The sequence below is a fragment of the Carex rostrata genome, chromosome 23 (assembly GCF_964058835.1).
Source record: "Carex rostrata chromosome 23, lpCarRost1.2, whole genome shotgun sequence".
Taxonomy (NCBI): Eukaryota; Viridiplantae; Streptophyta; class Magnoliopsida; order Poales; family Cyperaceae; genus Carex; species Carex rostrata.
This window is the reverse complement of record NC_135940.1, coordinates 178,250-193,520: the sequence shown is the minus strand read 5'-3', so window position 1 is coordinate 193,520 and position 15,271 is coordinate 178,250. Positions and strand designations below refer to the sequence as shown.

The window sequence follows — 15,271 nt, the reverse complement described above, 5'->3', positions numbered from 1 at the left end:
AAGGGAGGACTTCTTTATCGCGATATATCTCTTCCTTCTATTTTTATTCTTATTCGAGATACGGAGCTTTAGCTAATTACGGAAGAAGAAGCAATGGAGATCGATGGCACTGGAGATACAAGAGCCCAGTCGTCTCCATTTTCTCCAGTTTCAGCGAGGAAAAGGAAGCCCAGGCTGTTCATAAAGGAAATGGTGCTAACAAACTTCAAATCCTACGCTGGAGAGCAGCGCATCGGCCCCTTTCACAAGGTAATATTTCAGTTTCACCTTTCCGTTTCTTCACTGATCCTTCTTTTGTTGTAGGAACTAATTTTATTATATTTGAGGGAGCATTGGTTTAGTAAAGTTCTAAGTCCAATTTACTTTCTTCAATAAATGAGAGTAACAATTGAACTCAATTGAACTCTTCTCAAGTTATAGTTGTCTTTCCTTTCCAAAATTGTGGCTCATCATGCGAATTTTTTTAGCTGTTACTAATGTTTTAGAGGGTCTCAATTAATTTCTCAACTGGAAAAAAAATGAGTTTGAGTTGATACAAACTGGAAATTTTTCAGTTGAGTTCAATTGGAGGGAATAAATCTGTCAAGGATGAGCTTTGCATACATCCAAACTTCTCTAAAATTACAATTTCACCTGAAAGGCTGAAACTCTGTTCTCCATTCTAAAAATTCGGATAATATGAGCTTGATGATTAATCTTTTGTAGAGCTTCTCTGCTGTTGTGGGCCCCAATGGAAGCGGAAAAAGCAATGTTATTGATGCTATGCTCTTTGTTTTTGGTAAACGTGCAAAGCAGGTCACTTCACTCTCTATTTTATTTTATTTTATTTTATTATTATTATTTTTTTTTGAAATCCTTGGCAGTGCCTATTTTATTGTTACAATGTATGATTAACAGTTGCAAACAACAAGTAGATTTATTGGTTAACATTTTCTGTTCTATTATTTCGTGTAGATGCGACTGAACAAAGTATCTGAGCTAATACACAACTCTACAAACCACCAAAATTTGGACAGTGCTGGTGTATCTGTGCACTTTCAAGAAATTGTTGACCTGGTACATTTGTTCATATATTCTCTTCACGCTTACTGGTTCACAAGCACATGACGTATTATTATATCCTTTGTCTTGAGAACTTGCTTTTTTGGACATATTTGTTCTTTTCAATTTTCTTCACAGAATCACAAGACATCATTGTTTATTATGAGTTTCTGTGTCATGCGTATTGAAATATGATTAAGTTTAAGGTTAAGCTTTGTCAGTAGTAAAGGAACAGATGGATAGGGGAGTAACGGTTTAGCTGAAGAAGAGTCCCTATTTAGAGGGAAAAATGACTGTTCTTGGCCACCGCGTGATGTCTAAGTTGGTTACTTTTATTTTGGGAGTATTGAATTAAGGGTACACCGTTCCTTTTTGTTACCTTTCTCTGGAAAACCTTAACAGTACTCGTCTCAAGGAGAGTTATTTTGTGCGCTATTTGCAACTAGTGATAAATAATTTGCATGTTTTACTAATGTCCCATGAAATTTTGTTCTTTATTTTGTCACAATTTGTTTCAGGATGATGGGTCATACGAGGTTGTACCAGGAAGTGATTTTTCCATTACAAGGGTTGCATTTAGGGATAATTCCTCAAAATACTACATCAATAACCGTACAAGCAACTTTACTGAAGTAACAAAGAAGCTTAAAGGGAAGGGGGTTGACCTAGATAACAACCGTTTTCTCATCCTTCAGGTATGAAAAGAAGATATGGAAAATTAACGCGTGCCTTATAAATTCTAAAAAGATATATGGCCAGAAAGGAGACTTATCTTATCTGTCACTAATAAACATGGGAAATATCACTTCATTAAAAAAGCCTGGAAGTCAGTTTAGATAGCTTTCCTGTTTTCTAAAAGTACACTTCATTTTTTTTTTCCTGCACCGGTGAGTATGGATGATATTTGAGATTTTCGGGCCATCAGTAATATGGTAGAACTGCCAATCCTCTAATTAGATAGCACATGCTTTTGAGTCTTAAAATAGACAAGAATATCTAATGTGTTTTTTTTTGTTAAATGAAAACAATTGTAGGGGGAGGTTGAGCAGATATCACTAATGAAACCAAAGGCACAGGGACCTCATGATGAAGGATTTTTGGAATACTTGGAAGATATCATCGGCACAAACCAATATGTTGAGAAAATAGATGAAGCTTTCAACCAGTGAGTTATCTTCCAATTATCTATTTATATTTCACTCTTAGAAATTCTCATTTTTATTTGGTGCATCGATGCATGTTTGAAAATTCCACTAATTAGCATGAACCTCAAAATAATAGGCTGGAGGGTCTTAATGAAAAGCGATCCGCAGCTGTCCAAATGGTAAAGCTTGCTGAGAAGGAAAAAGATAGTTTAGAGGTACCCTTATTCAACCTTTCCTTTTATTTAGTTTTCAGATTACTATCACTCTGTTGTCAGACCTAGAATGGTAAATTTTGAACTGGGTTGTACGGCTCAAGATGAAAAAGTTTAGTTCAAACTTCATATTTGTGCTTGAAAGAAAGATTAAGGGGGCAATCGATGATTCTCATGCGTAATCCTGCAAAATTCATTATTTTATGTGCCCTTGACTCGCTGAAAAACCATGAAAAAAATATTTCCCTTTGAAGAAAAAGGCAATTGTTATACACAGGTCCTTTACCTTTTGAAATTTTTTCTCTGAGCCATCTTTCTTGTTCTTTATATCTAAAGTTCCAGATAAGTTGGTATGAAATGAGTAATAGTTTGGGTAAGGTGGGATATGTATGATATTCACCAGGTTTTACTTTGACATCTGAGATATTTTCAGTTTTCTGGCGTATGTTTGTTGTTTACGGCAATCCTGCATACAAGTTGCTCAGCTGATGCGGGCAAACAAATAATACTACATCTCCTGCCTAAGATCTGGCTTGTAAATTCCTTTGTATCAGCACTTAACCTTGTCTCATGTTTCTGTTTTTTTTTTGTTGTTGTTGTAAGAGCGTGAAAGATGAAGCAGAGGCTTACATGCTTAAAGAATTGTTAAGTTTAAGATGGCAAGAGAAGGCTACCAAGTTAGCATCTGATGATGCAGGCAAACAAGTTGCTCAGCTCCAACAGAATGTTGACAACATGGAGGCAACCCGCAATAGTGAAAGGTTATCATTCCTTGTCCATCAACAGGTCTTGTCCAACCTGAAACACCAACTGTTCAAGAAATTTTGAGCTGACCTGATCCTCTGACTCACTGTGTTGGTTTAGATTGGGTGATGGATCCTGCATTGTCAAACATTTTTTTTTGAAATCATGGGTTGGAGGTCAAGCCACCCAACACACTTTCAAACTCCTATCTGCATTGTCAAACTTGAATGTTTAATCTTTTTGAATGTAGCTTAAAATTTATCTGAATTACTGGGTTAGTCCATTAGCCTTTTTTGTGTGTGTTTACACTCACACACATTGAAAACTACTAACTGAGGAAAATGGGGCTGGTGAAACCTGATATGACATGCTAGTGCGTTGAGAAACCCTGACCTGAAACTGACCTAATAATGCAACATGTTTGCATTGACCTGGTCAGACCAGGTCAACACTTGCCAGCCTTACCTGGCATGAAGTGGTCGTACTGGTCAGTATGGACACTTTCATCCAGTTTGAATGTATCTGGTATGGAGATGTCTTGTTTTTTGTGAAGGCTACATGTTTGTAAATATGCTTTGATTTTCAGGGAGAAGATCAAGCAACATAACAATGAGTTGAAGGAGTTGGAAAAACTTCATGACAAGTATAGGAAGAGACAGGAGGTACCGTTAAATGGACTGTTTCTCTCATTCTATTTCTTGCACTGTACAATTGCATTTGTGTTATTTACTTTTATTTTAATGGTGTAGGATCTAGAGAAAGATATGAGTAAGTGCAAGGAAGATTGCAAGGTATATGAGAAGAAGGAAGTGGAGCATGTTGAGAAGGAAAAGCATCTCAAGCAAAAATTAAAAAAACTCGAGGATAAAATTGAAAAAGTATGCCTTTTGTTTCTATTCCTTCTGAAATTTTAAATAAAAGAGGTGAGAATTACAAGCATTGAAGCAATTATTGCTGGTTGGTTATTGGTCCGGTGATGCACCACCATAGTTTGTAATGTTATCATTTAATCGGTTTCCATCTTTAGTTGGAGTGAATGAAACAACATTTTGTTCTCGTGATGGCCACCTGGCATTTTGGCATATTTGCAAATAAGACTGAACAAATCTTGTGCTTGCCACCAAGACCAAAGATTTTATAATTATTTGCACTAAGGACCCCAACTCCTAGAACTAAGGCTCACTTGATCACTTAGTGACCAATCCAACTTGCTTCATGACAAATTTATACCAGATTGAACTTCGCTTTTTGACCTTTTCCCATTTCCAGTACAATTTGAAATTCAGGGCAAGGTGTCTCAGTAAAGTTAGGCAGTTGCCAAAAGTCTTCAACAGTTAATGGAGTGAATATTTTCTGTTACATAATGATGAAGTGTTAAATGCAAGATGTGTATCAATGATGTTGACTGGAAATAGTGAAGTTCTGCGTTCTGCAAATACTGTAAAATATAGGGAAATCCTTTCATAAGTTGCCCTAATTTTGGCTCTGGCAATGTACTTAAGTCTTCTGATTGTATAAAATTATCTAATTTATGGCTTTCGAAAAGGTTTTTACTTGCAAGAATCTATTTACAGGACACAACAAAGATAAATGATTCAACAAAAGAGATCGAAGAGTTGTCAGGTCTAATACCGAGATTAAAAGAAGAAATACCCAAGTTGGAAGAGCTCTTAGTCAAGGAAGAAGAGCTCTTGGAAGAAATAAAAAAGAGTGCTTTAGGTATGTGGTAGTCCTTTTGCTTTCTTTTTTGATTGAAATATTTTTTTTCATTGTTCTTATATCAAGTATATGACAAACTCATACTATTTATACGTATAGATGAAACTGAGAAGCTCCGTGGTGAGCTAGCAGAAGTACGGTTGGAATTGGAGCCATGGGAAAAACAATTAATTGAGCATAAAGGAAAGCTTGATGTTGCTATGGGTGAAAAGAATTTGTTGGAAGAAAAGGTATACAATATGGAAAGACACGCACACACTGATAACCATTTTTACATGACAACCGTGACAACCAACAAGATGATTATCAAAATAGAATAGGCTGTGCATTGCACTTGGTGCAATTTGGAAACATTTGATCAATGATGAAGTTCCTAAAAACTAAATTGTAATTAAAAGTACAGTTCAATGGATGATCAATCAATTTTCAAATTTTACCACATTTGATACACAAGCTATGTAAACTGCATAGAACATATCTGTACTTTTGCTTCTTTGATTTTGGTAAAGGTTTGATAAGTTTTCTCGATTGTTTTTTTGATAGTATCTTTGCATTTGCATTCCTCTTAAGCTTTCCTCGTTGGTAAAAAAATGCTTCATTATCTTGTCCTGCATGGATTTAATCAGCCAAAGCAGCCAACTTTCTTTGGTTGTTTTACAACAATAACTTAGCCAAGGTCACATCTGTGCTAGTGCAGTTGTAAAACTATTATTTGTTGCAAATCTGTACGAAATCTGTTTCCCACTTGAACCTACCATGTTAACAAACATTTTAGGTTTTTGCGCAAATGTAGAAACTTGTTGCATTGTGGTGGTTTAACTATATAGAATTTGCACATTTTAATTTCTTTCATTGATCTTACTTGGTTTAACATTTTCTTTTATGTGTATGTTTTGTTTAGCATCACAAAGCTCGTACGGAATACATTAATGCAAATGAAGAAATGGAAAGAATAAATCAGAAAATAAGTTCACGAAACAAAGAAATGTTAGAGAAAACATCTACAATTGAGAAATTGAAGGCCGAGAAAGAAGAATATCAAGAAAAGGAAAAGGTACAGTATTTGCTTGTCTTTGTTATCCTTTTATTATAGCTCTTCTTTCCAAAGTTATTTGCTCTAGACTTGTCAAGGAGGCTTAAACAAACACGATATTGATGGAAGGTTCATAATAGTGTGAAATATTCAGATGCTCCCTTGAATTGAGATAAAAAATACTGTGGCAATTGACTCACAGGAATATTTGAAAGAGGAAGAGTTGCTAATTCCTCGTGAACAAGAAGCTAGACAAAAGGTCACCGAGATGAAAGCCACACAAGATTCTGAGAAGAGCCAAGGGAGTGTCTTAAAGGCAATAATACAAGCCAAAGATTCCAAAGAAATTGAAGGGATTTATGGCCGTCTTGGTGATTTGGGCGCAATTGATGGTATCATGCTTACTTTAGTCTTTTCTTTGTGATATGGTTGGCCTCTTTTTGCATCTACCTTTTGTTTCTAGTTAGCTTTCTATTTCCTATGGTGCCATATACATCTTTTCTTCTCTCAAATATCAACTCTATACAATTGCAGTTTCAAGCAGTACTAGCTGGGCACTGGTTGTACCCTATTGTTTAATCTCATTTTGCCTTTTTTTACATGTTATGTTTTTTTCAACGTCCAGATGCAATTTTAGGTTTGTTTTAGAATGTGATATTGAGGGTTGAACATCAAGACATCTCTCATAAAGAATGATAGCCAACTTGAGCAACTCAGTGCTATATCTTACCAGATCCCTAGCCTAATTATTTTCACTCAGCATCTTACTATAAGCTGCAAGTCTGACATTTTTATTTTGTTACATCTTAGCAAAGTACGATGTGGCTATCTCTACGGCATGTGGAGGCCTTGATTATATTTTGGTTGAGACAACAGGTGCTGCACAGGCTTGTGTTGATTTACTTCGAAGAAACAATCTTGGGATTGCTACTTTCATGATATTGGTTTGTCCTTTTCTTCCTTGTTTAGTACTGTTTGTATATTTTATTTGTTTATGCTTCCCTTTTGGGGATTGGTTGCATAGCTGATGCTTAATTGCTTACCTATAATACTTGAGTTTCTTATCTGAAAAAAGAAAATTACACAAGTTTTGGGTTTTCTTTAAACATATTATTTATATTCAAAATTTTGGTTTACTGGGATTGTTTGTGATTGTTTGTGTTGTTGAGTTTTCTTGTGGGAGTTCACAATTTTGAGTTATGGAACTGAAGGGACGGCTCAAATAGTGCTATTTTTCATTTTGTTATTTAATCATAGTATTATTCTTGGCTATACCAAACATAGAATGAAACAATTATGCAATAACAGTTATGTAGTTGGGCCATTTGCACTATTGCTATCAATTCCTTAATGATTAGTAGAATTCTTGCCATCTAGTTTGCATTCCATGATGACTGTTGAATACAATCTTGTTGCCATTTACTTCAATCTTTTACTTTTCGTATATTGTAATCTAGGATAAACAAAAGGAGCATTTGCATAGAATGAAGGAAAGGGTGCAAACGCCAGAGGGGGTCCCACGCCTTTTTGACTTGGTAACAGTAAAAAATGAGACATTCAAGTTAGCTTTTTTTGCGGCATTGGGTAATACAGTTGTAGCAAACAATCTTGATCAGGTAGTAGTCTTATCTTCTTTTGCCTTTTACCCTCTTTTTTAGCTTTTCTTAGGCAAAGGGCATACTTGGGGAGCTTGAAAGCTGTTGCCATACCCTTACGAGGACATGAAAATATTCTGTGCACCCCTACAAAACACGCTAATTGTTCTCTTTGCCCTTCCCTTCCCTATGTGCTTAAAAATTGCTGTGCCTGCCTCTTTGCACACTTATTTTCTCTATAAATGAAGAAGTAATTTGGTTTCTTGTAGGATAGAATTCTAGTATGTCATATTTGGTTTATTGTTTGGCATTTTATTTTGCTCTGGTAAGGTTCCTGGGTTTTTTGTTATAAAGGAGGCTTTATTGTAATCTTATACCTGTATTTGTAAATATTGCCTCACTGTTAAATTGGCATCAGTATGGTTTGACTTTGTTTCTACTCAGAAATTGCAAAGAACAAAGCAGAACCTGCAGAACAAAAAGGACCTCAGATACCTAATTCTTCACACATTGAATTATTATTCACAAGGAACCCTAATTTCTCCTTTGTTGCTCCTCTAAGGCTACCAGAATAGCTTATGGAGGCAATAGAGAATTCAGGCGAGTAGTAACCCTGGATGGAGCGCTCTTTGAGAAATCTGGTACAATGAGTGGTGGAGGTGGTAAGCCACGCGGAGGCAAGATGGGGACGTCTATCAAGGAGAGCGTCTCACCTGAAGCTGTCTCTTCGGCTGAGCATGAGCTGGAGATGCTGGAAAGCAAGCTCAGAGATCTTCGTCAGAATGCTAATGATGCCAGGCGAAGATACCAGGCTGCGGAAGCGGGCTGTGCCCGCGTAGAGATGGAGCTTGACAAATGTAATAAAGAGGTACCTCCTCCTCCCTTTTCATTTTTTTTATTCTCTTACAAGGAAGGTTGATCTTAACCTCAAATTCTATGGTCTCGGCTTCAAGCGGTGAAATGGAATCATTGGTCAGTCATGATGTGCTTGATGATTTGTGCATTTTACATTGAAAATTTGTGTATCTTTAGTTGATTGGATACATTTAAGTTGAAAAATGTAGGTTGAGCAGTTTATTCTGGTATGTTAATTTTCAACAATTTTTGGCCTCTTGGTCTTGACACAAAATGAACTTGAAAACATACTAGTTAGAATGTGAAAGTATTTCTTTGGAGTAGATTATGATGAACTGTTTGTTGTTGTGCCTTTAAATCATCCAACAAATTTGTATTAAGATCACAAATGCATTAGTGAGTTAAAAGCTCACCTTAGTTTATGTTGCATTTGAAAATTGCACCCAATATCTCTATTATCTAATAAAACTAACAAATGGAAAGCACCTGCCAGTAGCAGTTACAAGAATGCATGAGAACTTTGTCATCTCAATACTTAATTCAACTATTGTTTTAATTGATGGTTTTATTTGATTAAATGCCAAAATGGTATCTGCTAATTGCATATTTGAAGGAAGAGAGGAGATTTTGCTTGTATTTACTGCTCTCTAATTTCGGTGCTTTTCAGTATCTAGTGGCATTGTAATATTTTTTAGCAATTAAGTAGATTGTAAAAGCTTTTATTTTGTTAATACAACTGTTGGTGGGCACCCAGCCCACTAACCTTAAAAAGAAAAGAAAAAAATGCATATTTGAAGTATGAATGCTGGGTTCATTTCTAACCATGATATAATAATAATGCATACGTGCAGAGAAAACACTTTGTTGGGAATGTTGCTGTTTGTACTCTGCCCAACTCATTAAATTTTGATGTTCTTTTTGTTTTTGTAGGTTAATAGCCTAAGTGAACAGTACACATACAAAGAGAAACAAATCAACTCTCTAAAGGTTGCATCAGAACCGAAAGAAGATGAAATAAATCGGCTCGAGGAACTAAAGATTGTTATTGCCACTGAGACAGCTGAGATACAAAAACTCACTAAATGCTCCAGCAAACTTAAGGACAAGGTAAGCATTGTTAATGGAAGACCTGAACCAGCAGTTCTTGCCTTAACACCCACTATCTATCCTTTGTTGCAGAAGAACCTGTTTTCAAATGGCTGAAGGATACTCCATTATTTTCATCTTTTATGTCATTTGTACAGATTTCTTTTATTTCAGTCTTATCTCTATACTCTCCCTTGTGCAACTATCCATTAGGGAGTACCTTGTCTTTGCACATGTCATAAAGAGCTTCAAGCTTCAAGCTCCTTGAATCATTGTTTTCTTTTTTATAAGACAGGATTGTTTGCCTTTGAAATTTCCTGGTAGATTTGTTTCCACTTCAAGTTTCTCTTTCGAAAATCATTCTAGTTTACAGAAATGGAGTTCTGGCCCAAAGTATCAAATGATCACCTCTTCGTGTAGTTACGATAACTTATTAGCCACTTTGGGTTATAGCTTACTCTGCTGTACCTGCCACTCAGAGTTTATTTTATGACGCATGGTGCCAGACTCGGTATGGTACTAGACTGTAAAAGTTGATTTGCACACTTTTCTATTCCATCCACGATTTTGTAGGCTTCAGAACTTCAGCACCAAATAGAAAACGCGGGTGGAGAGAGGCTAAAAAATCTGAAGTTAAAAGTTGCCGGCATTCAATCTGTAAGTAGATTATCTTGTAGTTATTCTAATGTTCAATTTGGGATTTTTCTTAGTTGTTAGTTCTCCTCATTGATGTGCCATTTATCCCCTTCTACTAATGAAATACCTATTCAGAAAACCATATGCATTTTTTGTTGCATGCTCTGTGTATTTAGTCTTGTTTTATTTTGAGGAAGAAAATCAAAGTTCTGGTGAAGTGAGGAAAATTATCAACATTTCGTGGGAACTTATGTTTAGATTGTCTTCGAGGATCTTATGACATGCAAGATAGATAATTAAAATGTTTGACCTAAATTGAAAAATGGAAGACCCGAATATGAATAGGAAGTTTTGCAACACAAGCCAAATGGTTTTTTAATCACTATATCTAATTCTTTAATTTTAGGAAATTGACAAAACAAATACTGACATCAACCGGCACAACGTTAAAATTTCCACATTGGAGAAGTTGGTGACAAAACTGACAAAAGGAGTCGAGGATTCAAAGAAAGAGAGAGATAAGCTGGCTCAGAGTAAAGAGAAAGAGGCGTCAGAGTTCAAGGATCTACAGGAGAAGGCTTTTGCTATTCAAGAAAAGTATCATAAAACACAAGAGGTACTTCTCAGTTCACTATTACTTGGGAATTGCCTTGCGCAAACATATTTTAATTTTAAGCATATTTTATCAATTTAGATAATTTAATCTTTAGTGGGTTCCACTGACAACTAATTAACTTGACAATCTTGACATGTGACAAGTGTCATGAAATAATTTGTAATTTGGAAATCCGACAATTAGAATGAAATCTTTACATTATGCACATTATAAACAAGAAAAAAGACCTAGTACCATTCGTCAAATGACTTGAAATTTGCAATGGTTCATATTTTACGGCATTTGGTGAATTGTGACTCAAATTGCTTGAAAGTTGTTGATTCAGCCAATCCATAATGGAACCACTTGTTTATAATTTTTTTTCTATTTGTAATTTTTTTTTACTTTATTTGAGAATATGTTGTTAAGGTAGTTGAGTTATGCTGGATCCAAAGTTGAGTAAATTATGACTAATTTGGAGCTTGTAAATTTCATTAATATGTAGCAAGTATGAAATCTTAACTAAGTTTTCACATGTCAATCCTTGAGAACTTGCGTGTTTGTTATCAATGCAACTTCTCCTGGGCAAGGGTTGATTATGCTTCCACAGATTGTCCTTTGCAGTCTGACCCATGAAACTTGTATCACTATGATTTGGGATTGCATTTTGGGAAGTTCCTTTGTATTTTGATTGGATTGTATCCCAAGAGTTCATATTTATTTTTTAAATGGTATTTTGTTGGAAAAATAATACGTGTCCAAAGCAGAATGAGTATATTTAGATACACTCAAATTAAATTGGCTGGTGTTACTACAAAAACATTTTTCATTTGTTTTATTTAGTAGAGCTTGTATTTCAGATTTTGATTTCTTTAATGAAATTGGTGGGAATGCCACTTTTCTCAAAAAAAAGAAAAAAAAAACTGATTATACAATATATCTTTTGATGATGTCAGGTAATGGATGAACATAAAGTTGTTCTGGATGAAACTAAGGAAAAGTTCAATGCACTGAAGAAAACCATGAATGAGCTTCGTGCAGCCGAAGTTAGTACATTTTACTCTGCAAAATTATCTATATATTTACGTACAATGCAATATACTCGCCAATATAATAACAGTAGGTTTCAGCTATTGGGTACCATGTGCTTGTATATGGCTTTTATGTGCTGAAAACCTCTATACGGATCAGTTTCAACTGTCATGGATTTCATATCAGATGGCCCCTCCCCTGTTCATATATGTATGGGCTTAGTGCCAAACTCACATATTGAAATAAACAGATACTAATTGCTATATCATATGAGACAGGTAGATGCAGAGTTTAAGTTGAAAGATCTGCAGAAGCAGGTGGAGGAATGTAAGATGAAGGTAAAGGCTTTCTTGAAAAGGCTCGAGGATATACTTACTAACCTCGACAAGCACATGACACAGTATGTAAAATTTTCCTCTTTTTTTATTCTTTTTTTGGACCTTTGTATTTCGCTATATTATTGGATTTTGGAAGTTTTAACAAGACTGTTTAGGGTACTTAATGTATCTACTCTGGCAAATTCATAATATCATGTACCCTTGACAAAGGTGAAATGTCATGAATTTAGAAGCATACAAAATATCAGTTATATTTGCACAAAATATCACAATTATCATACATTCAACCTCAAATTTACCATTTCCTGCAAAAGAATCCCAATTTGTCCCTCTCACATTTATCGCTCCAGGTAAATGGGGTAGCAAGGTAATGATAGCTTAGGTTACTTTGCTGTATTTTAGAGGAATGGACAAGAGAGAATACTTGTTTTTATATTTTTTGCCCTTTAGGATCCCAGTAATATAAGGTTTTACAGAATTACCCACAAAAAATTGATATGTTTTCTTATGTGCCCACAAAATTTCTCCTTTTTCTTAATTGTAACATTCCGTTTCTCTTTCACTTCCAAGAACGAATTTGAAAGAATGGTTAGTTCAGCTATTTCCAAAACATAATTTATTGTTCAAGGGTGTTGCATTTTTTTACTGTATTTTTGTTTTAAATAATTTTGTAATGTTTTGGTGAAAGGATACAAAAAGATGTAGTTGATCCTGAGAAGCTAGAGGCAACATTATCTGATGAATTGCTAAAAGAAGATTGTGATTTGAAAAGAGCCACAGAGATGGTAACATTGCTCCAAAGCCAATTGAAGGAGATGAATCCAAACCTTGATGCTATTGGAGAGTAATTATTTTTGCCATCCAATAAGAAAATTGTACCAGATACTATTCGGAACACCTGAGACTTTTCATAATTGCAACTAACACCCAATTTCTTTTGGGTTATTTGCAAGCAACACAGGACTCTTTAGAGTCCAGCGATTAAATGGCTGAAGTTGTTGATTCATGAGTTTCAAATAAAGCTATTTAGCTGAGCTTATCAAAGTTAGTACCAGCAATTTGAATCTGAAAAATTTGGACTACCATTAAAGGGCCCAAGACTGGCAAAATTTCCAAAATTTGGTGCAATACATCTCTTTGTAGTACCCATTCAACTAGCTTAGTTGACATACCTCTTACAAACACATCAATATATTGGGTCCAATTTGCAGCAAAAAAAAAGGGGAAAAAAAAAGAAAAAAAAAGAAGAGAATGAAAAAAAGAAGAAAATAATTCAAGCATATTCATTTTTTTTGTTGGTTTCTCCAGGTACCGAAAGAAAGCTGAGTTGTACAATGAAAGAGTGAAGGAACTAAATGCTGCAACATTAGAGCGTGACGAACTTAAGAAGCTGTATGATGGTTTGAAGAAAAAAAGGTAATTTTCAAACTTTTTCATGCCAGGTCCATTTTAGGATGATAAGGAGACCTTAATTTTAGAACTAAGCAAGTAAAAGGCACCAATCCTAATTTATAAACTCAATTGTGAAACCTTAATTTCATGCGGTACAAATTGGTCATCAACTTTTGGACATTTTTGAAAAAGATTTCATATGACATGGTATATATTTGATTAAGTATTATTTGTGTTGTCAGGTTGGATGAATTCATGACGGGGTTTAATGTTATTTCAATGAAGCTGAAAGAGATGTATCAGGTTTGCAGAAACTTTTAAATATGCTTTATTTTTTAAATGTATGAGCTGGTGATAGCATCTAATATTTTGAATTTTTGGCAGATGATTACATTAGGAGGGGATGCTGAATTGGAGCTCGTTGATTCACTTGACCCATTTTCTGAGGGGGTTGTTTTTAGTGTGAGACCCCCAAAAAAGAGCTGGAAAAATATTGCTAATCTCTCTGGCGGTGAGAAGGTAACTTTCTTGACTGTTAAAATGAGTTTCTTAAAACATCCCAATGATCTTTTCTTTTTCTTTTTCTTATTTTTTTTTATTTTTTTTTGTAGACGCTAAGCTCTCTGGCATTGGTGTTTGCGCTTCACCATTACAAGCCTACTCCTTTGTATGTGATGGACGAGATTGATGCTGCTTTAGGTTTGTTCGTCTTACTCTCTTTTTTGTATTTTTCTTTCTATTTTAAAGGGATTTTTTTTAATTCATCTATATGATTTTAGATTTCAAAAATGTTTCAATCGTGGGGCATTATGTGAAGGACCGGACAAAAGATGCACAGTTCATCATTATCAGGTATATAATACAATTTTTTTGGGTGGGAATTACAGTAGTTATGTTTGTTTCATGCACTGATTAAATTTTATTTGTCTTTTGTTGTGGTAGTCTGAGGAACAATATGTTCGAATTAGCTGATTGTCTAGTTGGAATTTACAAAACTGACAACTGCACGAAAAGTATAACCATTGATCCGGGTTGCTTTGCTGACGGATCAGAGGTGGCTTATTGATTAGGGTTTTTAGGGGGTTATATTTGTATAGTTTTGCTAGTGTTAAAATAGTAGCTGTGGCACAATTGAGAACTGAGTTCCTGTTGCATCTTTTGAACTGTTTTCTTGTAATGAGAGGGTGTTGCTTCTCCCTTTAATATCATTCATTGTTATTGTGCTTTATTTAATTTAGATGCTATTTTTGTTTATTTTTGCCGGTAATGGTAGAAGTGTTAATTTATTACCCTGATTGCTATTGTTGTGAGGGAGGACAAACTATGCTATTTTTTTTTTTAAAACTTGGTAGGAGCTACCAAGGTTCGTGAGGGGGAATCGAACTCTCGATCTTTGGGTATAACGATTATAGGACATTTTCCTAGCCAATTGTGTTACCTCCCCTTTCATATACCAGAATCTCCCACCATAAATGATTGGGGTTATTTTAAGTATAGGCGGAAAATGTTGTCTGGTCATGCCAGTTGCTTCTTGTTTCGTTGATTAACTTGTGGTGATTAAGGTAACTCTAGTTATAAAATAAACATGGGCGTCTCTAATGGAGGTCTCCCGAGGCACCAATGTGTATTGGAAACACAAGAAGAGACAGAGATCGACCAAGATTAATATTAATATGGGAGGAAGCAATAAAATTATATTTGAATTATCCCATTGTGCTTCAGTTCATCTCAATGGCCTCTTTAATTCTCCCATTCTTGCAAAACCCATATATCATTGCATTGTATGGAATCAAAGATGAATTTATATTTTCTTCCTCCATTTTACAAATCACATTCTGGGCATGTGTC

The 15,271-nt window shown here is 35.1% G+C and overlaps 1 protein-coding gene across 1 annotated transcript; it reads left to right on the top strand.

Moving 5' to 3' along the window:
* Nucleotides 1-4: 4 nt before the first annotated feature.
* Nucleotides 5-14,712, top strand: SMC3 (structural maintenance of chromosome 3). The gene is made up of 28 exons (XM_078324477.1): nt 5-249; nt 706-795; nt 955-1,056; nt 1,560-1,736; nt 2,076-2,206; nt 2,323-2,401; nt 3,002-3,159; nt 3,729-3,804; nt 3,892-4,020; nt 4,717-4,861; nt 4,961-5,091; nt 5,763-5,915; nt 6,097-6,286; nt 6,705-6,838; nt 7,352-7,510; nt 8,052-8,357; nt 9,275-9,451; nt 10,004-10,087; nt 10,473-10,682; nt 11,618-11,707; nt 11,972-12,093; nt 12,720-12,875; nt 13,340-13,447; nt 13,666-13,726; nt 13,808-13,942; nt 14,035-14,122; nt 14,203-14,275; nt 14,366-14,712. Exons 1-28 carry the CDS (start codon nt 94-96, stop codon nt 14,487-14,489), a joined length of 3,744 nt encoding a protein of 1,247 aa, XP_078180603.1. The 5' UTR covers nt 5-93; the 3' UTR covers nt 14,490-14,712.
* The last annotated feature ends 559 nt before the right edge of the window (nt 14,713-15,271 follow it).